This window comes from Myotis myotis, unplaced genomic scaffold, assembly GCF_014108235.1.
Source record: "Myotis myotis isolate mMyoMyo1 unplaced genomic scaffold, mMyoMyo1.p scaffold_m19_p_17, whole genome shotgun sequence".
Classification (NCBI taxonomy): domain Eukaryota; kingdom Metazoa; phylum Chordata; class Mammalia; order Chiroptera; family Vespertilionidae; genus Myotis; species Myotis myotis.
The window spans coordinates 32,357,464-32,384,328 of NW_023416321.1; the positions used below are offsets into that span (position 1 = coordinate 32,357,464).

A 26,865-nucleotide genomic window follows, 5' to 3' on the forward strand; every position below is an offset into this window, starting at 1 on the left:
TTCATAGGTCGAAGCTCAGCCACTGAGCCACGCCTGTTGGGCTTAAGTTTCTTTTGATGAACCCACTTAATTATATGGTCCAATTTATCAATTTCATCTTTAATGGTCTTTTTTCCCCCCTAAGAAATCTTGCCTATGCCAAGGTCATAGAGACATTCCTGTTATTCTATAAGCTTTGTGATTTGAGTTTTAACTTTAGGTCTATGATCCATCTCAAACTAGTTTTTGTATATGGAGTGAGGTGGGGGTTGTGATTAAGTTTCCCCCTCATACAGACTCAGTTGTTCTAACACCATTTTAAAAAAGATTTGTGCCCTAACCGGTTTGGCTCAGTGGATAGAGCGTCGGCCTGTGGACTGATGGGTCCCGGGTTCGATTCCGGTCAAGGGCATGTACCTTGGTTGCGGGCACATCCCCAGTAGGGGGCGTGCGGGAGGTGGCTGATGGATGTTTCTGGCTCTCTGTCCCTCTCTTTCTCTCTGTAAAAAATCAATAAAATATACTTTAAAAAAAGATTTGTCTTTTTTCCTTGAATTGTCACAGTGCTTAGGATGATCTCTTTATTATTATTATTTTTGTTAATCCTCACCCAAGGATAATTTTCCATTGATTTTTAGGGAGAGTGGAAGGGAGGGAAAGACAGAGAGAAACATCAATGTGAGAGAAACACATCGATTGATTGCCTCTTGCATGAGCCCTGACCAGGGCCCAGGCCAGGGAGGAGCCTGCAACTGAGGTACGTGCCCTTGACTAGAATCGAACCCAGGATCCTTTGGTCTGCAGGCTGACGCTCTATCCACAGAGCCAAACCGGTTAGGGCAGAATGATCTTTTTAAGTATGTCAGAGCACATCACTCCTCTTTCAAAAAGCTTCAGTGGTTTCCCATCTGAGAGTAATTGCCCCAAATATGCCATTACAGTAAGCTTCCACATTTCCATCATGACCTCATCTACTGCCACCCTCCCTGCTGCTCATTCACTCATCACTTCCAAACACACTGACCTTCGTGCTGTTCTTTGATCATGACAGACACACTCCCACCTTGAAGGTCTTTGGTTGGGAAGCTCTGCCCCTCACATATCTGCATTGCTTATTCCTTTACCCTTTAGCTGAAAAATGATTTATTTTCAGAGATGTCACCTTTGGAATTTAAAATAAGCAGTATAGAGAAATTGTCTCACAATACATGTAGTTTTAACCTTTCTCAAATAGGTCTCCCTTCAACACCCTAAAATTTCAACACCCTCCCAAACTTCCTAGTTCTTTCAGGATTTTATTTTCTTTCTTAGTACACACCATCATGTAACGTATTGCATATGTATTTAATTTTTATTTCATTTCCCCTACTTGAGTGCAAGCTCTAAAAGCTATGGATTTGTTCTGTTCATTGCAGTCCCCTCAGGATTTAGGACAATATCTGGAACACAGCAAGCGTTAGATAAATTTGTAAAATGAGTAAATATTGAAGCCCAGAAAGATGAAGTTACTTGTCCAAGAGGACATAGGTCATAAACAACTGAGCTAAAATTTAAACCGAAGCAGCCTAACTCCAGAGTTCATGCTTAAGCCTGAGACGTGGACTCCATTACTGAGTGGGGCTCAGGATGGCCAGAGAGATACAGTGGACCTGAGAGCCCCTTATTCTTCTGCCCGAAATGGAGCGGAGCCGGGTGTCCCAGAGCTCAGGTCTAGCCTCAGCAGCTGGGCCAATGGCTGCCCTGTCTCAGGATACTACTGGAGACACGGCAAGTGTGCTGATGCCCTCAAGTGGCTGGGGCGGGAAAGACAGACCAAGTACAGCCTTCAGGCTGAAGGTGTATATGGGAGGGCTATCTGTTAGTGCTTGGTTCCCAGTCACAGAAGACACACTATAGGGCATTGGCATAACAGATCTTTATTTTACCAGAAGGGACAGGCAGTGGGGCAGTGCAGCATCCAAGCCCCAGACCAAACATGCAGCATCCACATGCAGGAACAGCTACACAGGCTGGGGCAGGGCCCATGCCAGGGGTGGGGGACTGGGACCACAGGACATCCACAGCACCCCTGGGTGCTTGGCCTGTGGGCTTCTCTGCCTCCACTAGAGCAAGGAGACAGAGGGCTGGGCTGTTCCCATGGCTGGGACCCTATCACTGGCCAGGAAGAAAGATGGCACAAGGAGTATGAAGTCTGGCCAGTCTACAGCACTCGATTCTGTACAGGGTTGGCACAGCCTTGCCCACTGGAAGGGCCTGGCCTCATACCCAGAACAGAGCAGCCCTAGCAGGAAGAGGGTCTACAGACTTTCTAGTCCCCAACAGGGCTAGACCCTGATCCCAGAAAGACTCAGCAGAGCTGGGACCAAGCCTCACTCCAGCAGAGACATATCCATGAGGGGGACTTCCCTGAGCACAAGCAGGGGCCTCCTAAGGCAGTAGTCAACTGAGGGAGTTGTTATAGACAGGAGGCCTTGCTTCTGTGCCCCTGGGGTGGGTAGAAAGGTAAGGTATGAGAGCAGACCTGGGGTTGGGGAGGTGTGAAGAGAAGGGCAGTGGCCTGGGTCTGTAGGCCACTGCTACCTAGCCTAGAGGGGCTAGAGTGAGTGAGGCTGGGGTTTCCCAGGGGAGGGTTTAGGGCTGGAAAACCAGGCCAGGAGAGGGGCAGGTGGCCATTCTACCCAGACCCCCTGCACCCATGCTGAGGTCTGGACAAGGCCACAGGGAGGATGCACAGAGAACTTCAAGGCACCAGGATTCTGAAGAGCAGCAGGGCCACCCCTTACAGACAGACAGTGATTATAATAAACATCTTCAGCTTAAATTACATGATGTGTGTAAAGGATGGGTGGGAGGAAAGAGGGAGAGAAAAAGACAAACAGACGAAGGAAGAGGCATATGTACAGGAAGATGAGGGTGGAAGAGACACACCAGATGAATATGGCAGTGAGTGTGAGGGTGTGGGGTAAAGGAGAAGGGGAAGGAGACAGACAGAAGGGAAGACAGCCAGAGAAGGCCTGAACACGCAGCACTTCTGGTCCCTACAAATAAGGCACCAGAGTCAGTAACATTCCCGTTGTTCCTGCAGTATTGAAACAGGTGCTGGAGGGAGGAGCGGGCAGCTGCTGAAGGGTGTGGGTTCTTCGGGAGTCTCACACCTGTACACCGGTGGCCTTCTGGATCAGGGGTATCTGTAAGGATGGGAGATGCCATGAGGCCATGGCTCTGGGGCCCACAACCGTTCCACATGGGTCAGTCCAATAGCTACCCAGGCAACCTCATCACAGCGAGCCAAGTACACACCTTGGATAGGTCCACGCCAGTGAGGGCATGCACGGAGGCAGGCAGCTCGGCCAGCAGTCGGTTCACTTCTGATGTCACCTTACTGTTGTCCCCGGTGAGGACCACAATCTCATCGACTTTGGTCAATGGGGCTGCGACTTTGGCAGCAATCTAGGTTGGGTGGGAGGAGAGCTTGGTTGGTTGGTTCTGTCTCCATCCATTCGCCCTGCCCAGCATCTCTTCCCTCCCCATCTCACCTAAACCCCCACACAGCCTGGGTGGCCCTTATTTGAAAGCCATAGTCTGGATTTCTGTTGTAGGGTTCCTCCTCCTGCTGAATACTCTCCCATTTAACCCTTCTAGCCAGCCTGTCAGTGTTCCTGACAAGGCCCAGAGAAATTCCTGCACTTGCCCAGCTAGTCCCAGCCTAGGTGGGAGCCTCACCTGGGGCAGGGCTTCCAGCACCATGGCCATCTTGGCTGAGTCCCCATATTTCTGGTAGGCCTCAGCCTTGAGCTTCATCCGCTCAGCCTCTGCCTTGCCCATCGCCTCGATGACTGCTGCCTCCGCCTCACCGATTTTTCGGATCTTCTCAGCCTCTGCCTCAGCCAAGAGGACCTGCTTCACCCTGAGGGAGTCCAGGAGCGGCAGGATCAGTGGGATGTACCAGGGGTCCCTCAAGCCTTGTCTGGGGGCCAGCAAACCCTCCAGCCCTCTACTCTGCCAGGTGGTGTCAGGGTGGGGGACCCGTGAAGGGGGTGCCCTGGCATTCTGGCTCTGGCCAGGGAGAGGTATGGGCTTCCAGATGCAAACGGAAGAGGAGATTAACCAGGATGCTGTGTCAAGCACCATTCCAGGCCCTCAGACCTCTTTTATCTAATTCAGTTCTAACAATAATGCCACGTTCTTCACAGTGAGTAAACAGGACGGAGGAGCACTGGCTTCTAAGCTGTGGTCAGGAGAGTGGAGGGCGTGCGTGCACAGCAGAGGAGCCTGACGCCGCCCAGCCCCTGCCGCCCAGCAGCACTCACTTTTCGCCCTCGGCGATCTGCTGCATGCGGTGTGCCTCGGCCTCCGCGGGGCGGCGCACGGTGGCAATCAGCTCCTTTTCCGTGCGCAGGATCTCCTGTGCCTCCACTGCAATCTGCTTCTTACGCTGCACAACCTCGATCTCGATCTCTTCTTGCCGAATCTTCTGCTGCTCGTGGGCCCCTTGCAGCTCATAGGCCAGCTGGGCCTCAGCTGTCTGTGGCAGAGTGTGGTTAGCATGTCAGAGGCTAGCGGCCAAGTCTCGAGTCCTAAGCCCCAACTCAGGTGCCCTCTGGCTCCTCACCTTGATGTTGACTTCCTCACTGAAGGCTGACTTCTGCAGCTCGAAGGCTCGCTTGGAGTCGGCGATTTTGGTGTCTGCCATGAACTTCATGTCCAGCATCTCCCTCTTGCACTCGGCTTCCTGGGATCAGGAGGGGTAGGTGCTGAGGGGCCCCTGAGAAACCATGGTCGCACCACCCCTGAGTTCCCGGTCCCTGGGGCGGGAAGGAAAGGCCACATACCCGGATGCCTGCATCCCGCTCGGCCTCGGCCACCCCGATGTCAGCATCCCTCTGTACCACCGCCGTCTGCGTCTTGCCCAGGGAGCTCAGATAGTCCACTTTGTCATACACATCCTGGGGAGGGAAGGAAGAGGGAGTCACCCCTAGAACAGTTTTTAAACATTTTTTCTTAATTTGAGAGAGAAACGTTGATTTGTTGTGCCACTTATTTATGCATTCACTGGCTGCTTCTTGTATGTGCCCTGAGAGGAGATCAAGCCCGTGACCTTGGCGTATTGGGACGATGCTCTAATGATGAGGCCTCCTGGCCAAGGCTCCCAAGGAATAGTTATAAGCACAAAGGTCCCCTCCTGCCAAGCCCCCCACTCCCAGATGGTTGTAGGGGACTGCAGTCTTCCCATCCATCACACCTTGATGGTAAAGCTGAGGATCTCGATGCCCATGCGGCCGACGTCAGGGGCTGCCACCTCCCGCACCAGCTTGGCAAACTGGTCCCGGTCCTGATAAATCTGCTCCACAGTCAGGGTCCCTGGGGGCAGAAGGATCATGGGCTGGCTCCCCAGGGACCTAGCCGGCTAGGGAAGGGAGGAGGCATGCAAGCAGAGGTCTGAGTCTATGCAGGGCTGTGCAGTCTGAGCTGGGTCTTCCTGGTTTCTTCTCAACAGTGCTTAGCGCCAAGCTGCCTTCTGCAGAGTGCAGGCTGGGTGAAGAATAGTGTTCTAAGCAGCACTGGTGCCTGGTCAGACTGGCACCCCTACCCCCACAATGCCCTCTCCTTCACACAAGTCACCTGAAGTTCTGAAAGGAAATACTTGAGGAAAATGTTTCAGCTTTTCATCTAGAAACCTCGGTGGTCTGACAGGCCCCGCCCCACCTCCTGCACCCCTCCCTGGCCCTGGTTTGGGGCCCTGTGATGCTCCTCCAGGGCTGGGGAGGGGCCCCTGGGCTGGGCAGGGTCTCACCGAGGATGGAGCGCAGGTGCCCCTCCAGGGTCTGCAGGACGACATTCTTGATGTCCTGCACATTCTTGCCCAGGAACTGCTCGCAGGCCACGGCCAGAAGCTCCTTCTCCGTCATGATCTTCACCTGCCAGTGGGCACAAGGCGCCTGAGCCAGGAGGAAGGGGGCAGGTGGAGGCCGCAGACCCAGTGTGGAGGATGGTGGCTATGTCCCTCCCCTCCTTTTTCAGACCTGGTCTGGGGGCGGGAGTGGAGTCTGAGGCCTCTAGTGGGGACAGCACACGAGAATTCTCGCACTGAGGAATTTCATCCTTCCTGCCAGTCCAGGCCCTGATGTGGCCTCTCTCCTGGGCATGTGGGGCTTGTCCCCTCACCCTTCCAGTCCACATGCTTGTCCCTCATTAGCCAATTCCTCCCTTGCAGGCTCCCCACAGGTGGGAGACCTGAAGACTGAGGGGCAGAGAATGCAAAAAGGACAATGAACAATAGGGACAGAAACAAACCCACTAGGAAAGAGAGCCTAGATGGGGCAGGGGTGGTTCCAGGGGTGCCACCCAGACCTTCCTGAGATACTAAGCCAACAACCCCCTCACCAGAGGCCTACAACACTGTTGAATCTCTCTGCTCTCTGAAGTTGAGAGGTGGATGAGGGCAGGAAGCCCCTCACCCAGGCACCAAGCTGGGAATGTAAGTCTCCGACTCCAGAGCCTGCCTGACATGACCTCATCCTCTGGTCCCCACACCTCCAGCCCCCTGCCCAGGGAACAGGGAAGGGCCTGGATGCTGGGGCTTGGCAGTTCCGACACCTGCAAAGAACGGGGTTAGTGCGACAGGAGCCCTCAGCACTGGTTCTGTCCCTCGCAGGCCCGCTGAGGAGAAAAGGGGTGTCTGTTAGTTCTGCTGGGCGGCCAAGGCGCCAAGAGAGCACGTTCCAGTGGCGATGACCCTCTTTTGGAAGGGGGGGGGGCAGGGGTAGTGGTGCTGGAGAGAATGCCCCTGGCTGTTGTCTTCTCCTCCCCCCAAATCCCAGCACAGGATGAGGCAGCTCAACGGTCATGCGCAGGGCTGCTGAGTTACTATACCTGGGCGACACCCGTCACAGTTAAAGCTACCCCCTCGGCCGTCTCTACGTCCTCGCAGCGGGGCTGCAACGTCATAATCTCTAGGGTAATCCTGCCAAGAAATGCAAAACAGGGGCATGGGTCTGGGGGCCCGGGGCCTGGGGTGTGGGGGAAGAGTCCAATACCTCCCTGCTCCGGCTGGGACTGGCCAGCGGTCCTGCTGCAGAGAAGGGTGGGGAGGGTCCCCACGGGGTCGTGGCTGGAAGAGTGTGTGAAGGGGATGGGTGGGAAGGCAGGGCAGGGTGATGCAGGTGCCTCCGGGGGGAGTGTGAGTGGCTATCCCTGTGTATACTGCCTCTGCTGAAATCGGCCTGGCTTAAAGAGTGGGAAAAGGAAGCAGAGAAGTGGTTGTGGTGGTCTGGGCTGGTGGAAGGGTGGGGAGAGTGCAGGAGCAGCTGTGTGTATATATCCCGGGAGAGCAAGAAAGTGCTGGTACTCCAGGCTGTGCTGGGTAGGTTGCTCAGGGGTGACATCTGAACCTTCCCCAGGGGCCCTCGCCTGTTCCCTGGGTGTGCTCAGCCCTCCAGGATGCCCCGGGAGGCTGCCTACAAGCTCTGCTCGGTGGTCTGGCTGCCTGGGCGTGCCCACTGCTGGGCCATGATGACGGGATCCTGCCTCGGCCCCTTGCCAGGGAAGCCCTGCCTGGTCTCTCCACCTGACAGCAGACTACGATGTGAAGCTTACCCTCTGGGGTTGGGCCCAGGTGGTCAAGTTGGGAATGGGGCCACACTAGAGCTTCCCGGCCAAAAAGTGCTAGAAAGGCTTGTTCTACCCAGACAATCTGAGGCCTCACGGGTCCACATCACCAGCTTAAAAAGGACCTAGGCATCTGCAGTTATCTCAAGGAGAGCAGTGGGCTTGGAGGCAGGCGGGGCTGCTTTAGACAGGTGCGGGCGGCCAGGGCCCTGTCTGAAGTGCTCTGAGCTCAGGCCTCTGTGCTGACGCCTGCCCTCCCACGGCTACAGGGGCAAGTGCGATGGGCGGTCCCCTTCCCAATTGGAGATGGCAGCATGGGGGAGGAAGGGCGTAGCGGTACAGCTTTTGCCTGAAAAGGCTGAAGGGCAATATCACGCAGAGGGAAGGGGCTGGGTAAGATGACGCTTAGGTCTCTTCTTGTAATGGGAACCTGCACATGACAGGAGAGCACCTGGAGTTACTAAACGCCCTGGTCTAGGAATGAATTCCATCAGCTACGGCGACACGGCAATGAAGAGTGAGACACCAGGTTACTTGCTTTTCAGAGTAAAAGCATACTCATCATAAAGCTTGGGTTTCTCTATACTCTTTTCCCCAAAATCCCCAAGTGCCCTCATATTGTTTTACTTGCCTTTCCAATATCCCTACCTGGCACAGAGAGGACACGATTCTCCCCACCCATTTCACAGATGGGAAAACAAAGTCCAGTGACAAGAGATCTGCTCAAAGGCCCCTCAACAAAGCATTAGGGTTAGGGAACGGCCAAGGCTCTTTTTGCTCAGGCCTGTCAAGAAGATTGAAGGGGTCAAAGGGGCTGGGTGAGTAGAACTCCCCATGAGACCTATCTTCTAGCCTTGCAAGGAGGGGGCTAGGGCTTGACATTAGGGCGTCAGCCTGGAGAAGAGGCTAGCAAGGGGCTCTGTGGTACCTGGAGGACCAGGACTTCATCAGCTGTAGATAGGACTGAACCCACTCCACCCAGACAGCCCAGCTCTATCACATGAGGGCCTGTGTCTCCTGCCTCAACTCACTCCCAATTTAGGCTTGGCATCCAAGGACACCAACTGGTAGACTCTGCCACAGCTTCCAGATCCATTGTTCTTTCCCCACTAGGAGCCCCAGTGGGTGAGGGATCTACAGGGGATCTACAGGGATCTATCCTGGTGCTCAGACCAGCAGAGGTGGGAACAGAGAGGAGGGAGGCACACTCTCAGGAGGGGAGTCCATCTGGCTCCTGCCTGCCAGGCCCCACAGGGCAGGAAGAGAGAAGGTTAGACACAGAGGAGGAAGCAGGTGGGTTATTACCTGTGCAACCCCTGTTACGAATAGCGGGACCCCCTCCGACGTCTCAATATTCTCACAGCGACACAGGATGGTCATAACCTCCAGAGACAGTCTGAGGAGCAGCCGGGGGTAGGGAGAGGTAGGGGCAGGAAAGGGGTAGGAGGGGACACAGCAAACACACACAGTGGTTACCAGATAAGCACCGATGCCTGATGCCTGGGGGCAGGGTTGCTCTCCATACTTCAGCCCCCCACTGCCAGCTCAGCCTAGGGCTGTAGGGGGACAGAGACACCCACGTGCTGGCCTGACGCCTCTGGGTCTCTTCTCTAGCCCCCATACTCTTCCCAGGAGGTGCTGCCTGGCTGGGAAAAGAGCCTGTTGATGCCCTGGACCTATGATCTGGTCAGGAGGCCTGTGCACAGGGCACCTGGGCTGCTCCCCGCCTGCTCCCCAGGAGATTTCTGGCATGATCAGGGACACTTAGCCTCAGCTCCACACTCCAAACACAGGCAAACCTGCGTTTCCAGAAACTGGGAGAGGGAGGTCATTCTGGGCCTTAATGAGCCACAGGAAATACCGAATCCTGCTTGGGGCACACAAGCTCAAGGTCTCTGCTACATATCACTAAGAAGGCAATTTAGGACCCTGGCCGGTTGCTCAGTGGCTAGAGTACTGACTCTCGGACCAAAAGGTCTCGGGTTCAATTCCTGGTCAAAGGTATGCACCTCAGTTGTGGGTTTGATCTCCACCCCAGTTGGGGCGTGTGCAGGAGGGAACCAATCGCTCTCTCTCTCTCCCCAACTACCCCCTCCTCCCTTCCACTCTGTCTGAAAATCAATGGAAAAAATATCCTTAGGTGAGGATTAAAAAAAAAAAAAAAAAAAAAAAGGAATTTAGGGTCAGAAAAGTCCAAAGAAAAATTTGGATTTTCTGATTTGGGGGTGTAGGTGTCAAGGAAGGCTGGGGGAGGAGGTGTGCCCCTGCCGGGATATTCACAGGGACAACTGGGAGATGACAGAGCAAGTCACGTTGGAACTTCCAATGCTGGGCACAGGCAGAGAAGAGTCGTGGTAAAGAGAACCAGGCGCCTCTACGCTGCTTGGCCCCCAATTTGGGCTCCTTGGGCCTCCCCAGGGCAGTGTGTGTGCGCGAATGTGTATAGGGAAGTGGTCTAGGCAGAGGCCAGCCTGTGGACAGCGTGGAAGGTTGCCTTGAACCAGAGGAAGGGAGGACAGAGACTGAGGCTGAAGGAGCAGAAGCAAGTAGTTTGGGGGATGGGAAACCCTCACCTCAGCTCTCACATGCCACCCCTGGGGGCTCCGGCCATGCAGATGTGCAAAGGCTGCCTTCTTTCAAGCTCCTACCACTAGCACCCTGGGGCCGGAGAGAACTCTTGACCTGGCTCAGACAGGAAACCACCAAGATCTCTTCTGGGGAAGGAGGAGAGAGGGAGATAGCAGGATGGGAAGGAAGGAGGAAGGGAAGGAGGGAGGGAAGGAGGGAATACAGGAGGCTGCAGCTCAGATGCCAGAGGTGGAGGAATCGCTCAGGTAAGGAGAGAGCCGCCCATATCATGATAATATGGGACGTGGCAGGAAAGTGCAGCAGAAGGGACTTCACAGAGCCTGGAGAAGACAGCTGGCACTGAGAGTGGGTGACATGTAGGACAGCTATGGAAAGTACCTCGAAAAGGAGGCTGAGGATCCAGGCTCTAGGGAAATAAAGGCCTGGGTTTGTAGCGATGTCCTCCAGCAGGCTAGGGGTTGGAGAAAGAGGCGCCCCCAGAATAGGGCCCAAGAAGGAGAGGGCTGCAGACTCAGACTGTCCAGCAAGTGGGACAGAGGGAGAATGCAGAGCCTGGGTGTGAGATTGGTTTCCTAGGACATGGTACGTGGTCTTCCACCCCTCACTTCCACACCTGCTGTCAGAGAAGCGTGGCTCCGTCTCGGGCCTCTGATGCCTGGAGCAAGAAGCGGGAGTGGGTGACCAAGAATGTGGACCAAGAGCTGCAGAGCTGCTGCCCTAGCAGTGGCTGCCCATGCAGGACCCATCTCCGGGCAAGCTGCAATTCTCTGGGCCTCGCTGTACACTGAGGTGCCTGGACAGGACATACTGCTGTCCCAGGACTGCAGGGCATATGGAAAGGGGTGGCAGTGTCTCTGGAGAGGACAAGCCCTGGTTTCTGACAGGGCAATTGGCCTACTCAGAAGTGCCCATGAGCCTCCTGAGAGGAAGCTGTGACCAGTATTGATTGCTCCCTGACGCTTTCGGCCTTGGGCCAAAAGAGTCCCCCAGGACCATGGTCGGCAAACTGCGGCTCGCGAGCCACATGAAGCTCTTTGGCCCCTTGAGTGTGGCTCTTCCTAAGCCTTAGGAGTACCCTAATTAAGTTAATAACAATGTACCTACCTATATAGTTTAAGTTTAAAAAATTTGGCTCTCAAAAGAAATTTCAATTGTTGTACTGTTGATATTTGGCTCTGTTGACTAATGAGTTTGCCGACCACTGCCCCAGGATCCCACTCAGGCAGAGCAAAGTGAGGGGAGAGATGGGAAAGTGGGAGGGGTTACTGGGCAATCAGGGAAGTTAAAAAATTGTGACATGCTTCCCAAGCCCTGGACCCTAGCTGACACTTCCTGGAACCACAGGCACTGACAGCTCAGTGCAGCCATGGAACTTCTATCTGCCGCCTGGTGGGGCTGGGGTATAGGGGATTTCCACTGGAATCTCCATCACTTCCCCTTCAGGGTGACACCTCCTGGCCCCCAAATGCCCATACCTTCACAGGCCTGCTGTCCTTCTGGCCTGGGTCCTGGCCTGGAAGGATCTGGGTCCCTCCCCTGATCTCCCATAGCCCGGAGGGGGTGATGATGGAAAGGTGGCTGGCATGCCTCATCTCCTCTTGGGTGGGCAGTGAGGGTAGCAGGAAAGGTCCAGGTTGATCTGGCCCTGTCAGGGGCTCTGGAGGAGCCAGAAGGTATAGCCTTATGATAGTCCCTCTGGGGAGCTGAACTATCCCTTCCTCTAGTCTTTCCACACTGATTTAGGAAGTCCAGGCCTGGCTTGCCCACCCTGGCACTAATTCCTTAGATCTCCACTCCTGTCTCTAACCCACTGTTATCAGAGAGCCACTTCACACTGGACATGTATTCTCTGCTATTTAGCCCTTGCCTGCATTTCTCAGGGCCCGTAAAGGTGAGGGTGCATGTTAGGGGTCTCTTCAGCCTTCTCTCCCTCCCCAGACCCACTCTGAACAGGGTGTATAATTAAAGCTTCACAAATAACTTTGAGCTAAAATCAGGGCATTTGGATTCTGCCTGGGCAGGACCCTGAATTCTCTGGGCCAGAAGTGAGGCCTCCAATGGAAAAAAAGTACACCCAGCATCCCTGTGTAACCCATTCTGCCTGCTTCTCTGGAGGCTCCCACCCCCAGAATGAAATGTGGCAAGTGGCAGATGTTCTAGCTGATCTGCGGGGAGACGGGAAAGCTGAAAACCTTCTCTCCCTTGCCCACCAGGATTCCAGTTTCCCTGAGCCCCCAGGTCCTTACCTCTGAGTGTCAGAGATACACCACCAGGCCCAGGCCCAGCCGCCAAACACATACTGTTTATAGTCCGAACCACAACAGCCCCCTGGAGAACAAAGCAAAACATTGCTGTCAATCAGCTCTTGGGTTTGTCTATCCCCAATCCCTCCAACAGCAACCCTGGGCCTTTACCTGCTCAGACACTTAAATCGCATTTTGAGTGCCAGGTGCTGAGGTTACATACAAACGGGAGACATGCCCTTAAGGGTCTTGGAATCTAGTTAGGTAGATAGGCAGTTTGCATAGAAAGGAGGCTATCCAATGAGTAGATCAAAACATATGTGCATTCAGAGAATAGGAGAGGTCCATGGGCAGGAGTGAGCAGCAAAAGCTTCAATCTTTCAGTCAGCCATTAATTTAGCAAAGAAGTAGAGTATTTTCTCTGCTAGGAATACAGAAATGAAGGTGGTAAGTCCTGTCTTGAAGGAGATAAGACCAGGAGGAGGGACCTACTTTTTTTTTTTTGGAGACGATTGTAATGCCAAGCAATTCACCTATTCCCACCCAGACAGGGAGGGAATGCAGCCCCCCACCCCTCACACACAGGGAGATTGCTGGGAGGGAGGGAGACTCGAGCTAAGGTGGGAGCCTTGCTCAAGCCTGGCAGACACATCTCGGTGAGGCTGTCCTATATTCGCAGGGGTTCAGAGTGACTTTGTTCCTCTTGTGGGAGCAGATAGAGAAGGCAAGACCTCAACACAAAGGCCAACTCATGGTACCAATGGGAAGAGTGAAGATAAAGGGAAAAGGTCTACAAAGAAAGTTCTCCTGGGAACTATGTATCAACCAAACAGGATGTGGATCTGGCCGGGACCCAGATTCATGCTGTGGACATGTTCCGCATGCTCACTGTACAGAAAATGAGAAAAATCAATTCCCGAAATTCTTGTTGTGAACGCGCCAGCAAATGCCAAAACTACTCAAGTTCAAGAAAACCTGCGTAAAAGCTGGAGGGGCAGTTCACTTGTAGTGAAAAGAAATGTACAGGAAACATGTGATTGTTTATTAGGAAATGTGATTGTTTATTAAAAACACAAAACAAAGGCAGTATGACTTGGGGGAAAAAGTCAGTGGATGCCATCATTTCCATGTTCACAAACTGGGGTTTTAAGGAAAGCCTTAGGGTAGTTGCCTCTCAAGGTCAAGGGTCAGGGATAGTTTCCTGTAGCTGAGTAAGTGTCTACGAGGACCCATAGCAAGGGGCAAGCTGGTGATGGGGGAGTGCAGATCACAGTGTCTCAGGTATCAGACCAAGGAGCTGTGTGTGTGTGTGTGTGTGAGAGAGAGAGAGAGAGAGAGAGAGCGCGAGCGAGATGAGGGACCACACAGAGATTTAAACTGGGGAGCAACAAGCCCTGGCCAGGTAGCTCATTTGGTTACAGCGTAGTCCCTATATGCCAAGGTTGCGGGTTCAATGCCCAGTCAGGGCCCATAAAAGAATCAACCAATGAATGCATAAAAAAGTGGAACAACAAATTGCTGTTTCCCTCTCTTTCTCCCCTCCCTCTCTCTCTCAAAAATCAATAAATTAAAAAACACACCCTATTTTTAATTTTATAAATATAAAATTATATTTACACTTTAGAAACACTACTTTGCACAAGGAGGAAGATGCTGGGGTCAGGGAGATTGGGCCGCAGCCTCTTGCAGTGGCTGGCGATGAGGGGTAAGTTCCAGAGAACTTCCTGTGTAAGTGGAAGTGTTCTGTGGCTGCACTGTGCACAACGGCAGCCCCTCGCCACAGGTGGCTACTGAGCATTTGAAATGTGGCTGCTCCGACTGAGGGAATGAATTTTAATTTAATTAATTAAATTGAAGTAGCCACTTGTGGCTACTGAATACCATATCGGTGTAGCTCTACAGTCCAGGTTTGGGTGAGCGGTGAAGCAACCAAAACAGACACAACGGAGAGAAGCTCCACCTGGAGAGACGTTTTGGACGAGTGGAGGTGAAGGAACAAAGCCTCCGGGAGGGCAGAGGGCCTGCAGGTTCATGAACTGGCATCGGAGACTGCTCACAAAACGGCCAGCTCAGTTTCCTAGGGTTGCTGCTGGGCACAGTGGGCAAGTAGCTGGGCCGGAGGTCCAGGGAGCGAAGATCAGCCCACATGTGAGCAGTGGTAGGAAGAGGAGGTCTTAGGCCTCTGTTTCTTTGTGGTGAAAATACCTGTTCACCGGGCTGCTGTTCATTAGAAGCTATTGCAGGCTTCCCTGCCCTGGGGAGTGGGGTATGGGAGGCCTCTAAGGACAAGCAGTCAATCTGAAACCTAAACCAGCTCAGGATCCAGTGAGATTGGAAGAAGGTCAAAAATCACAGCTTGTTTCACTTCTTCTTGGCCTGGTGGGGGGTGGGGCCTGGCTGCCTCCAGCCAGCTCCAGGGCACCTTCTCCATGTGCTGGGGGAGGAGGCAGTCGTGGTGGGGTGGGCTAGGGGTGACGGTTAGGGGGATGTCCACCCTTTACCTTTAACTCAGTCTTTGACCTTGGGAGCAGGCGGCCACACACAGCTCAAGCTGGGCCTTGGCCAGGAGCCACATGGCCAGGTTCCCAGGGGTAGCAACAACAGGAAGCTGGGGTTGCCAGACTACCCCGTCCCCAGCAGCCTCCTCTTCTGGAAGGCATCTTCGGCCCAGCTTCCCGGTCACACGGAGCCTGAGCACCATTCCCAGAAGAGAACACGTAGGCGTCCCTTCCTTGCCTGTCCTAATTCCCACTGTCTTGAGACCTGAAAGTTCTCCCTAATTTTATCTCACTTTTTCTAAGCCAACTTGCTTTTCTTTGTCTATCCTTCACAGAGCTGAAGAATAACAAAACACGCCTAGATAACCTCCGCCCCACTCTTAGCCCCTCCCCAGACACATTCTGCCCTCCCAGGAAAACTCACTTCCCTTCTATCCTTCCCTCTCCCACTTCCTTCTTCCTATTAGTCCAGAAAAACCATCCTCTACAAGAGGGATTTAGCCTTTTTTTGAGCCACAAACATCCTTAGGAGTCCAGCAATGCTGGACTGTTCATAAAGGCAGAAAATGAAATTCATAAGAAACAAATCATATTAAAAGTTATAAAAATATTAAAGCTACCAAGTATGTGGTGCAGTGGGACATGTAATACACAGTAATATGTGTGATAGTGTAATACATTAAATAAGGTCTATGGTAGATCTAATAATTGGCTTATTTTCAAAGTAGTGATGAACATGATTTAAAAAATATTTTTACTGATATCAGAGAGAAAGGGAGAGATAGAAACATCAGTGATGAAAAAAAAGAAAAAGAAAAAGAGAAACATCAATGATGAGAGAATCATTGATCGGCTGCCTCCTGCATGCCCCACCCTGGGGATCCAGCCCAGAAATCTGGGTATGTGCCCTGACCTGAAACCAAACCGCAACCTCCTGGTTCAAAGGTCGACACTCAACCTCTGAGCCATGCCAGCTGGGCCATAAATGATTTTTAAGGTATTACAACACATGCAGTATAGTAGGAAAATATCTGCTAATACCATTACGGGCTGTCACCGGCCTTCATAATCATAGGAGTCACTAGATGTAAGTGCACTTTTCTCCCCATCCAAACGTACAGACCTCTACATTCATCCACAATCCCAGGTTAAGACACTCTGACCTATTATGGAGATGAGAGAATTATGTACGGTATTTGGATTCCCCTTTTAAAAATCCCAAGATAGAAAAAGAGCAAAAGGTTTTATATTATAGAATGGAGGAGGAAGGTTAGACAACCAGAAGAACCTCCAGACTTCTCAGGTGAAGAAGATGACCATGAGCTATAGCAGCATCCTTCTTCTGAAACTGGGCTTAGTGAGATGCCTGGACTTAGATACAGGCCAAGTAAGCAGGTGGGGCGGGCTGGGAGTAGTTACTCTGTTCTCCTGGGAGTCCATGTGCAAGAGAGAGCTGCATCTCAGTTTGGTCACTTCAAACCCCAAGGTACTATTATGCTAGGCATCATCTTTCCCTCTTCTCTCGCACCCTTCCTTGACTCCAGCACCCTCAATTCTCAGCACAGCCTCCTCTCCCCACCCCTAAAACAGCTTCCAAAGGAGCACTGCACCCGCCTCTGGCAAGAGGACCTCATTTCTGACAACTGGAAGGTACTAAGCAGCCTATCTCAGGGGCTCCTCTCACCCCTCTCCGAAGATCAGAGCTTTTGTCTCCTGAGCTCAGAGACCAGGCTTCCAGAAAGCAACTCACAAGAGAAACAAAGTAGCTCACCTTGTTAAAGGATTGTCCCAGTAAGCCAAGGTTGTGGGTTCAGTTCCCAGTCAGGGTGCATACAAGAATCAACCAGTGTGTGCATAAATGGGTGGAACAACAAGTTGATATTTTTCTCTCTTAAAAAAAAAAAAAGTCCGGCTCGTGTGGATCAGTGGTTGGGCATCGATCCATGAACTAAGAGGCCACTAGTCTGACTCCCGGTCAGGGCACATACTCACGTTGTAGCTCGATCTCCAGTAGGGGGCGTGTAGGAGGCAAATGATCTATGAAGTTTCTGTTTCTCTCTCATTGATGTTTCTCTCTATCCCTCTCCTTTCCTCTCTAAAAACCAATAAAAACATATTTAAAAAGAAAAAAGAAAAACATAATGCAGATTCGGGTTCTAAAAGCCTTCTTTACGAGTGGGGGCTGGGAGACTGGTCCAGGTCTTACAGAAGCAGGTGCAAATTTGGCCCTCAGTTGCCCTAGCTGTTTTGGCTCAGTGGATAGAGTGTCGGCCTGCAGACCAAAAGGTCCTGGGTTCAATTCCGGTCAAGGGCACATGCCAGGGGTTGAGGGCTCATCCCCAGTAGAGCGTGCAGGTGCCAGCCCATCAGTGATTCCCTCTCATCATTGATGTTTCCATCTCTCTCTCCCTCTCCCTTCCTCTCTGAAATCAAAATATTTGGCCTCAGTGTTCTCTGGGGATCTCCCTCCTAATAAAAGAGTCTCCTATAGGCTATCTCTATAGGCAAGTGAATATCTTATCTCCTCCACAGGAATAAGAGCCTGATCAGGGAGAGTGGGGATTTCCTATCCCAGTGAAGAGATTGATTTTGAGATCCAGACTGTGCCAGAAGTCATGTAGCCATGTTCTGGGGTAAAAGTTTTCAATGGATTTATCAATCTTTCCCAAAGGTGGGCAGCTACAAGACCTGGCTTAGCCTACCCGCTGCTACCTCCTTCTGTCGACAGCTGTAAAACTCTGCGCACAGGCTTAAAATCGGCATTGAGAGGGGGCAAGTAAGACATGAGGCCTCCAAGCTTTTAGGAACCACGGACCCTCCCTGGCACCTGCGATCCAGGGCTGCTGCACAAGCTGGTGCCTTGAAAGGCTTCAGCCGCCTTCCAAGAAACCCAAATATACCATTTAAAAGGCAGCCTTAAGACAAGATAGTCTTGTCTCCCCTCCCCTAGTACTGCAGAGTCGCCAAGCCCCACCTAAGCGCACAGAAATTCCGGCGCCTGCAGCATTTTGCAACAGGGACAGCACAAACCAGAACCCGGTTTCTCAACCTGTAGAGGCCGCACCCAGCTCGGTGCCAGGAAACCCCAGCGAGCCCCAGCCTGCTGGGGATTAACGGGTCTCCGAGCGCCCGGAGGAACGGTGTGTCCCAGGGCCGCTCCCCACGTAGGCACCTGCTCTCCGGAGCTGCGCGACCCACCCCAGGTCCGGGGCGCTGTTCCTCTCCCTCCCGGAACCCCACAGCTTCAGTTCGGGATCCCCCCCCATTCCCCCGCCAAGGCCACGGAGGGAGGACGTGCCCAGAGGGAAGGCGGAGAAAGGAGGAAATAAACATGGGGACAACACGCTGCGGGGGAGGAGCCCTGGGGGGCGCCGAGCCCCGCAGACGAGAGCGTGGGGGATTCTCCGGGAAGGTCTCGGGTGCCGCCCGGGGCGCAGGGGACTCAGGCCCGATTCTCGGGGTCCCGACCTCGTCCCCCCGCGGGGGCCCTCCACCCTCGGGGGCCTTCCCAGGCCGACTCTTCCCCGTCGCTCTCCAGCCCGAGACCCCTCCTCACCCACCTTTCCAGGCACACCGCCCCCCGGCCCCCAACAGCGTCCGGACCGGGCGCCCCGGCCCCCCCTCTCGCTGCCCCCTCACCTGAAACCACCAGCGCCTCGTTGGGCCCCACCGTGTGGCAATTGCCCATGGCGCCGCCGGCACGGAAGGCCACCGGGGGCCGCGGAGACCGGGACGGACAGCAGCAGGCAGCCGCCCGCACTCGCTCCCGCCGCACCGCGGGCCGCGCCCAGCCAATCGCGCCGCCCCCCGCCCGCCCGCCCGCCAGCGCCCCTCCGCGGCCGCGGCCCCGCCGGAAGTGGGGCGGCGGGGGGCGGGGCCGGCTCGGCGAGAGAGGCCGGGAGGCGCTCAGCCTGGGTGGGCAACGCGCTTTATTGCACGTGGGGTGGGATGGCGGGGCCCAGCCCGAAAGCACCCGGATCGTCCCTCTGCTCCCACGGGGCGCCCCGATAACAGCCGCCCTGCCCCGCTCTGCCCCGCCTCGCCAGCATCCACCTTACAGCAGCTGGCCCTGCAGCCGGACCCGGGTTCAAATCTCATCCCTACTCTTCCTAGCGGTGAGACCTTGGGCGAGTCCTCTTACCTCTGCTGCCTACCCTTGTTTCTGTAAAACGGGGATAATTTGACTAGCTACGTGGTTGCCACCAGTTCAGTAATTCCCAATATTGGCAGTACATCAAGTGACAGATTCCCTGGCCTGCATCCAGGGCTGCTCAGCATCACTGAGGGTGGGACCTCACAAAGAAGACAAATTCCTGAGAAGCAGTGTCTGGCACACTACACGCAACACACAGCTTCTCAAACTAGGCTTACTGTCACTCTCAGGAAGAAACAACCACCTATATTTCCTTCCACTAGGAAAAGAGCTGTCCAGGTCATACCTTGAAGCCCCCAGAAAGTAACCATGGAGGTAAAAACTGCAAACTCCTCCATGGCATGGCCAGGCCAGGGACCGGCACACACTAAGGTTTTCCAGGGCCACCAAGTGCCATAGCAAGCATCCCAGCCGGGGGGTTAAGAGGCTTGGGGCTCAGGTTCAGCTTTAACCCAAATTCGGTGTGTGACCTTAGACAAGTCTGGTGGGCTCTGAGGGCTGGGATAGGGTTCAGAAACGGTGGGCTCCTCAGGGTGGGGGCTGCTCAGAGAAGATGGGGTCCCTGAGTCCTCAGGGTGGGGGTCTTCATCCGATTCAGCATCCTCTCCCAGTCCAAGCCCTGCCAGCTTTTTGCTGGCCACCCACAGCCGGTGAGCTGCCCGGTCGTCTCTGGCAGCTGGAGGCACCTCCTCCACGTGGCAGTTGGCGAAGTATCTTCCACTGAGGGGCTCAATGCCCTCCTGTAGAGCGCAGTACAGGGGCGTCTGGGCACCCCCTCCTGGTGTCCGGAGCACCAGCCAAGCCAGTGGGTGCAAAAGTGGGCGCAGCCATCCAGGAACATGACGCAGGAACAGATCTGAGTTCACAGGCCCTGTGAACAGGAGAAAGGAAGGAGTGGGGCGTACCATGGGTGAGGGCCCAGGGTCTGAGCTGTGAGAAAAGGGCTAGAAGGGAGTGGGCACAGACTCCAGTTCCAGGGAAACCAGGGTAGTATTTACTGGGCACTCAGGGCCCTTACTAGGTGACCTCACTCATTTCCATCCTAACTTCTTGTACATCCCCATCTCCCAGAGTTAGCTCATGCTATGCCCCCTGTGAGGTACAGTTCTGTCTCCATCTTCCTCTGTTTAACCAGCAAACATTTATTATTAACAGCGATGGTAGACCAGCCACACTTTGGGGCACTAGAGATATGGAGTGTAATAAAGGCTTGCTAAAGATTAGTTGTGATTATTACTTTCACTGTTATAATTACTAGTTGTGATTATTATTGTCACGCTTGTAATTACTAATTAGCCACGGGCCATGACTATCTAGAATGCAGTATGGTAATACGGGTAGGGCAGATTTTGTTATCCAGTAACCTGCTCCCTAAAGGCAGGGGTAGGTCGTATTCACCAGTTAACTCATTCAGAGTAAAAGCCAAAACGCTTACAGGGGACCTGCAGACCCTGGATGGCCCAGCCCATCTCTGTACCACATCGCTTGCCACTTTCCCCTTCTCACTCTGCTCTAGCCACACCAGGCTCCCTGGTCTTTCTCAAGCACATCAGGCACTTCTGCCTCAGGGCCACTGTACTTGCTGTTTGCTCTGTTCTTTACCCTCTTCTCCCCAGAAAGCCACACGGCTCATTCTCTCATCTCCTTTGGGCCTCTATTCAAATGTTACCTTTTCGGGTATGTCTTTCTTGACTGCCATAGATAAAATAGCACCCCGGCATTTTCTAGTCCCCTTAACCTGTTTTATCTTTCTCCATCGCACTTGATCACTATCTGCCACTGTATATATTTATTAGTGGTTTCTCCTTCCCCTAAACTCTACAATGATAGAGTTTACTTTGTTTGGTTCACTGCTATAGCCCCAGCACTGAGATTAATGCCTGGCACATAGTAGGTACTCAGTTACTGCTTCCTGAAAGAATAATCATTTGCTATTATCATCATATTATAGTCAGTTCAGTCATAGAGATGGCTCCTTGGGGTGAGAACCTGGGCCTTATTCATGGCCATACCCTATCCCAGTGATGGCGAGCCTATGACACGCGTGTCAGAGGTGACACGCGAACTCATTTTTTTGGTTGATTTTTCTTTGTTAAGCGGCATTTAAATATATAAACTAAATATCAAAAAGATAAATCTTTGTTTTACTATGGTTGCAAATATCAAAAAATTTCTATATGTGACACGGCACCAGAGTTAAGTTAGGGTTTTTCAAAATGCTGACACGCCGAGCTCAAAAGGTTCGCCATCACTGCCCTGTCCAGTAGTCAGCATCCAACCTTGTGGTAGGAGAGCAAGAACCCAGACAAAAAAAGCCTGGTTTCAAGATTAGCAAAGAACAGGTCTCTCCTTGGAACATGCTTCCTTCCTGCTCTGAGATCCTGTAGCTCAATGAGAGGCTGGGGGAGCAAGGATGGGGCAGGGATGGGGAGAGGGAATCAAAGTAAAACAGCCAAAGAGCCAGGCCTCACCTGGGTGAGCTGCATAGCAGGTGACGCCAGTGCCCTCAAGCTGTGTGGCGAGCTCCCTGGCAAACAATACATTGGCCAGCTTACTGTCGGCATATGCTCGCAGCTCCTGCTGCCAGCCCACCACCGGGCGGTCCAGGCGTGTGAAGTCAAGGCGCCCTCGCCGGTGGGCAGCTGAGGCTACCACCACCACGCGGCTAGGGGCGCATGTCTTCAGCCGGGGCAGCAGCAGGTGTGTCAGCAGGAAGGGGCCGATGTGGTTTACTCGCAGCAGCAGGTTAAAGGGCTCACGGGTTTGTCCGCAGGAACTGATCCCTGGGGCAGGGACTAGGCGTGAGCAATGGCTCTGGAGTGATCCCCATAGGCCTCGGTGGCCCCATCTGTGAGACGGTGGCAGGGGACATCCTTCCCACATATCCACTGACCCCCAGCAATGCCTGGCTGGGAAGGGATGGCTGCCCCTCCAACAACCCCCCTTCAGCCCTCCCCGCCGCCCGCCCCCCACCCCCCTAGGGCCTGCTGCCTCTCACCAGCATTGTGGATGAGGATGTCCAGCCGTGGCTCAGACCTCAGGAAGGCAGTAGCAAAGGCCCGTACTGAGGCCAGACTGGCCAAGTCCAAGGCCATGAAGATGACTTCATTGTTCCCGCTCTCCTGTGGAGCAGCAAGGGCTGGGCTTGTGACCAGACGCCTCTCTCCTCTCCCCTATCCCCAGACACCAAATTCTGAGAGTCAACCTCCTACTATTATTAAGATCTACCCCTATGCATTAGAGTGATATGAATGAGTGTAGACTCTGGATGTAATTTTTTTTTAATCCTCACCCAAGAGGTGAGAATATTTTTTTCCATTGATTTTTAGAGAGAGTGGAAGGGAGGGGTGAGGGAGAGAGAGAGAAACCTTGATGCAAGAGAGACACATCGATTCACTGCCTCCTGCTCGCCCCCACCAGGATTGAACCTGCAACGGAGGCACATACCCTTGACAGGGAATTGAAACCACGGGCCGACGATCTAACCACTGAGCAACTGGCCAGGGCAGGATGTAAATCTTGACTATGCTTTTTACTAAAGGATGACCTTGGGCAAGATAATCTCTCTGTGTCTCAGTTCTCTCACTGTGAAATGGGAAGGATAATAGTGCCTATATCATAGAGTTGTGAGGATTAAATGAGTTAATATGTGTAAAATACTTGGAATAGTCCCTGGCACACAGCACTATGTAGGTACTTGCTATTACTGTATTATTATTATTGTCCCCTCTACCCTACCCTAAGATCTACACTAGACTTCTTATTGGTCACCTTTCAAACCTCTTGCCCCCTCCAGTCTAGGCATCACACTGCCACCAAAGGTTGGTTCCAAAAGGCTGCCAGTCCAGTGCCTGCTGAGGGCCCTTCGTTGGATCTCTACTGCCCACCCTATAAAATCTGAGCCCCCCTTTAAGGTCTATAAGAGCCTCCTACACCTGGCCCTGACCCCTTCATTTTGCTTCTTTCTTCCGTACTTCCCCGTGCTCCAGCCTCATCCCCCGCCCTCGCCCGGTTTCTTAAATTAGACCCGTTTTCTTGCCTCAGGGCCTTTGCATATGCTGTTCCCTTCCCTACTGTTTTTCATTAATGTAACTTCTACTAGTCCTTAAACGTCTTCAAGCAGCAATTACTTCTGCAAGTCCACTCCCCAGCTTGGGTCTGTGCCCCTTCCTTCCCTGTGGGACTAGGCACCTGTGCACTCCCTCTTCTTCGGCACTTAAAGAACTGAGTTGACCTCTCCCCTCTGGACTGGATCCCCCGGGGCCACTCTGCTCAGCCCATGGTCTCCCGAAGTCTCGGTCCTCTGTGCGCCGTCCCACCCACCCCGGCCTTCCCTCACCTGGCGGAGGTCAAAGGCTGCCGCCTCGCCGCGCTCCCGGCTCCGGCAGGCCAGCACCACACGAGCTCCTCGGCGCGCCAGCTCCAGGGCCGTCATCTTCCCGATGCCGCTGTTGGCGCCTGCGGAGGGCGGGCGGGAGCCCAGCTGAGCCGGGCGGGCATCGCCCCCTGCCGCCCCGGCCCCTCGCCACCCGCCGGCCCGCACTCACCCGTTACCACTGCGGTGCGGCCCCGCAGGCTCACGATGCCTCCGCACGGCGGGGCCTTCACCAGGTTGTAGTAGACGAGCACGTAGGCGCCCAGCAGCAATCCCGCGCCCAGCAGCAGCGCCTCCATGCCGGCCGCGCCTTCGGGCTCCCGCCCAGGCCCGTGCCGCCCTGGATCGCCGCCTGGCAGCTGCCGATCGAGCCCGCACTGGCTTGGAAGGGCGCCGCGAGGATCTCCGGAAGGCGGAGGTGGAGGGGAAGACTGGCGGCTGCAGGCAGTGCAGGGGTGTGTGCGTGCGTGGGCCCTGCGAGCGCCCCCTAGGCACGCGTCTGTGTCCTCCTATGTGTGTGTGTATGAACACCACGGTGCGTGTGTACATTTGGGCCCTGGGAGCGCCCTCTAGGTGTGCCCGCGTGAACTCGTTCTAGATGCGTGTGTGTGCACCGGCACGCTGAGGGTGCCCTCTAGGTCTGCACATGCACCCACATACCGTGTGTGAGTGATTTTTTGGGTATATAATGTACCCATGGGCTCTGGGATCACCCTTCAGGTTTCCCCCCCACTTCCATTTATTTATTTACTTACTTACTTACTTATGTTAATTTTTCTCTTTTATTTATTTTTCCATTGACTTTTTTAGAGAGTGGAAGGGAGGGGAGAGACAGAGAGAAACATAGATGTGACAGAGAAACATCAATTGGTTGCCTCCCCCAAACACCCCCACCAGGGACAGGGATGGAGCCTGCAACCAAGGAATGTGTCCTTGTCTGGAATCCAACCCAGGACTCTTCAGTCCGTGGGCCTACACTCTATTCACTGAGCCTAGCCTGCTAGGGCCGCCCTCCTTTTAGAAGGAGAGGGAGGGAGAAAAACAACGATTTGTTGTCCCACTCATTCATGTACTCATTGGTTGACTCCCCTCTGACCAATGATGGAGCCATATCCTTGGCATATGGGTACCACGTTCTAACCAACTGAGCTACCCAGCCAGGGCCGGATCCTTTGTGTGTGCATCTTTCATGTGTTTGTGTCCATGTTGCTGAGAGCCCCTCCAGGCATGTGCATGCATCTGTAGTCTCTGAGTGTGTGTGTGTTTGAATGAATATCAAGTGTACCTGTCCTTTGTGTGGTGCCCTATAACTGAAGGCTTGTAGGAGGGCTAACAGGGTGTGTGTGTGAGCCCTCTGGGTGACTGTGTAACAGAGTCGTTCCCTCTGAAGCGGCTTTCGTACATGAATACTCTTGTATCTGAAAGCAAGTTCCATCCTGGATACCGTTTCCTCCATAAACAAGTCCTTCCATTCATATCCTCATAACCCGTCCTCAGCTCCTAGGATTCTTCCCATAGAAAGCAAGGAGGTGAGACAGTGCTCAGCATGGCACCATCAGTTAAGGGCCGTCAGGATTCACTTTCCTTAGCTGTCTATATCTTCCTGTCTCTGCTCCCCACCCCCTCCAATTCCGAAGGGAAGCAGGAAGAGAAAGAGTGTAATATTTATCTGACTTCCAGGAGGAAATTCTCCATGGAATGGTTCTCACAGGTGGTAGAAATGGGTAAAGAAACTCCATCACCCAATGGAAGAAGTGACTTTGATGGCAAGGTGGGTGGGAACAACCAGGGAGGCAAGGGTAAGGATATTCCTGGCCAGCCAGGTGACTTGCCCGAGAAAGGACCTTGCCTGAGAAATCCAGTACAATTTAGTATCCATTGTTTGGCACTTACGGTGTGCCAGCAGTATGGTTAGCCTTGGAAAGATGGAGTTGAACAAGGTATGTTTCTGCCCTTAGGGAGTTCAGGAGGCCCATTAGGGCAGGGGCAAAGCTTGACAGGTAGGTGGAAGCCTGGAATAGACCTCAGATTCCCCGGCAAGTTTCCTATTTAGCTGCACTGTGGATTCACGGTTCAATTGTAGTTGTGGGATGAGGCTGGGGATGGAATATTAAGGACACAGTGCCTTCTCCACCCCTGAAGCAAGATCCTGACAGGCCGACAGGCCACCTACTTGAACAGTGCTGGGACAGACACACAGGTGCTCTTCAGCTGAGTCAGACTGTCATTATTTTCATTTATTGACTTTTCTTTTTCATATATTTTGATTGATTTCAGAGAGGAAGGGAGAGACAGAGACATCAATGATGAGAATCATTAGTCGGCTGCCTCCTACATGCCCCATACTGGGGATCGAGCCCACAACACTGACTGGCATGTGCCCTGACCAGGAATTGAACTGTGATCTCCTGGTTCATAGATTGACACAACCCCTGAGCCACGCTGGCCAGGCTATTTATTGACTTTTTAGAGAGAGAGAGAGAGGAAGGTAGAGAAGAACTGATTTGTTGTCCCATTTATTTATGCATTCGTTGGTTGATTCTTATATGTGCCTTGACCTGGGATCAAACCTGCAACCTTGATGTATCAGGACGATGCTCTAACCAACTGAGCCATCTGGCCAGGGCTGGGAGACTGTCTTTAGGAAAAACTTCCCAGATAGTTTCTCATGTAAGGTCTTCAAAGAGGAAAGGGTGGAATTTGGTTTCATAAGAGGGCTCAGGGCCTTAGAATTAAGGTAATGCATAGACTTCGTCTTGAGGAATTGCTGCTGTGGAGTAGTGAATGCAGTCCTATAAACTGTGGCACATCCGGGGTTAGAGACTGGATTTCTCATTTTTCATGTTTCCCCAGAGACGTTTGAATCAACAAATTGCTCCACACTACATTCTAAGACACAGGGGCCACATCTGCCTTGTTGACTGCTCATAGCAAGTGAGCTAGACCAAGATTCAGGCACAGAGGGTCAAGTGGTACTTGAATTGCTCCATGTCCAGCTAAGGTGACAGGGAAAGGACAAAACCAGGTGTTATGACCTCCCAGAATAGATGAATAAAGTATGACAGCAAATAATTGGAACTAAAGGCAGTCTCTACTCTCTAGATTAAAGCTTCTAGACCAGAATGCAGAGGTCTCACTCATGCCAGCTTGTTTTAATGTCTTGGTTTTGGAGCCAATAAGAGCAGGGGCCTGAACATTCTTAGAATCTTGCAGAATCTGATCATGTCAAATAATCAAACCCTCTAAACTCTAAGTCACCCACAAAGTCATACAACAGCTCCCCTTAGCAGATGCACCCTTACCCTCCCATTTCCACTCCCCATGCACTGTAGGCTCACTTTCCTACAACACCTCCCCTCTCCTGATTTCCCTTGGGGAATGTGACTTGTTCAAGGAGACTGTGGGGCCAAGATCTCAGGG

At 53.2% G+C, this 26,865-nt stretch overlaps 2 protein-coding genes across 6 annotated transcripts; both read right to left on the minus strand.

Moving 5' to 3' along the window:
- Positions 1-1,874: 1,874 nt before the first annotated feature.
- Positions 1,875-18,719, minus strand: FLOT2 (flotillin 2). Of its 2 annotated transcripts, none has more exons than XM_036340756.1 (11): positions 18,557-18,719; positions 12,423-12,504; positions 8,893-8,983; positions 5,774-5,897; positions 5,222-5,340; positions 4,812-4,925; positions 4,592-4,711; positions 4,290-4,504; positions 3,703-3,886; positions 3,280-3,429; positions 1,875-3,167 (listed from the first exon to the last, which is right to left on the minus strand). In XM_036340756.1, the coding sequence occupies exons 1-11, from the start codon at positions 18,603-18,605 to the stop codon at positions 3,129-3,131; spliced, it is 1,287 nt and encodes a 428-aa protein (XP_036196649.1). In that variant the 5' UTR covers positions 18,606-18,719; the 3' UTR covers positions 1,875-3,128. The 2 variants fall into 2 exon arrangements, with proteins under 2 accessions (XP_036196649.1, XP_036196648.1); XM_036340755.1 differs by lacking the exon at positions 8,893-8,983 and adding an exon at positions 6,853-6,943 and having other exon boundaries at positions 18,557-18,718.
- DHRS13 (dehydrogenase/reductase 13) lies at positions 6,003-23,906 on the minus strand. Of its 4 annotated transcripts, none has more exons than XM_036340761.1 (8): positions 23,618-23,906; positions 23,410-23,528; positions 22,069-22,192; positions 21,542-21,853; positions 19,059-19,941; positions 16,689-16,807; positions 6,577-6,639; positions 6,003-6,220 (listed from the first exon to the last, which is right to left on the minus strand). In XM_036340761.1, exons 1-5 carry the CDS (start codon positions 23,742-23,744, stop codon positions 19,490-19,492), a joined length of 1,134 nt encoding a protein of 377 aa, XP_036196654.1. In that variant the 5' UTR covers positions 23,745-23,906; the 3' UTR covers positions 6,003-6,220; positions 6,577-6,639; positions 16,689-16,807; positions 19,059-19,489. The 4 variants fall into 4 exon arrangements, with proteins under 4 accessions (XP_036196654.1, XP_036196653.1, XP_036196650.1 ...); XM_036340760.1 differs by lacking the exon at positions 6,003-6,220 and adding an exon at positions 6,853-6,943 and having other exon boundaries at positions 6,597-6,639; XM_036340757.1 differs by lacking the exons at positions 6,003-6,220; positions 6,577-6,639 and adding an exon at positions 12,423-12,504.
- Positions 23,907-26,865: the final 2,959 nt, after the last annotated feature.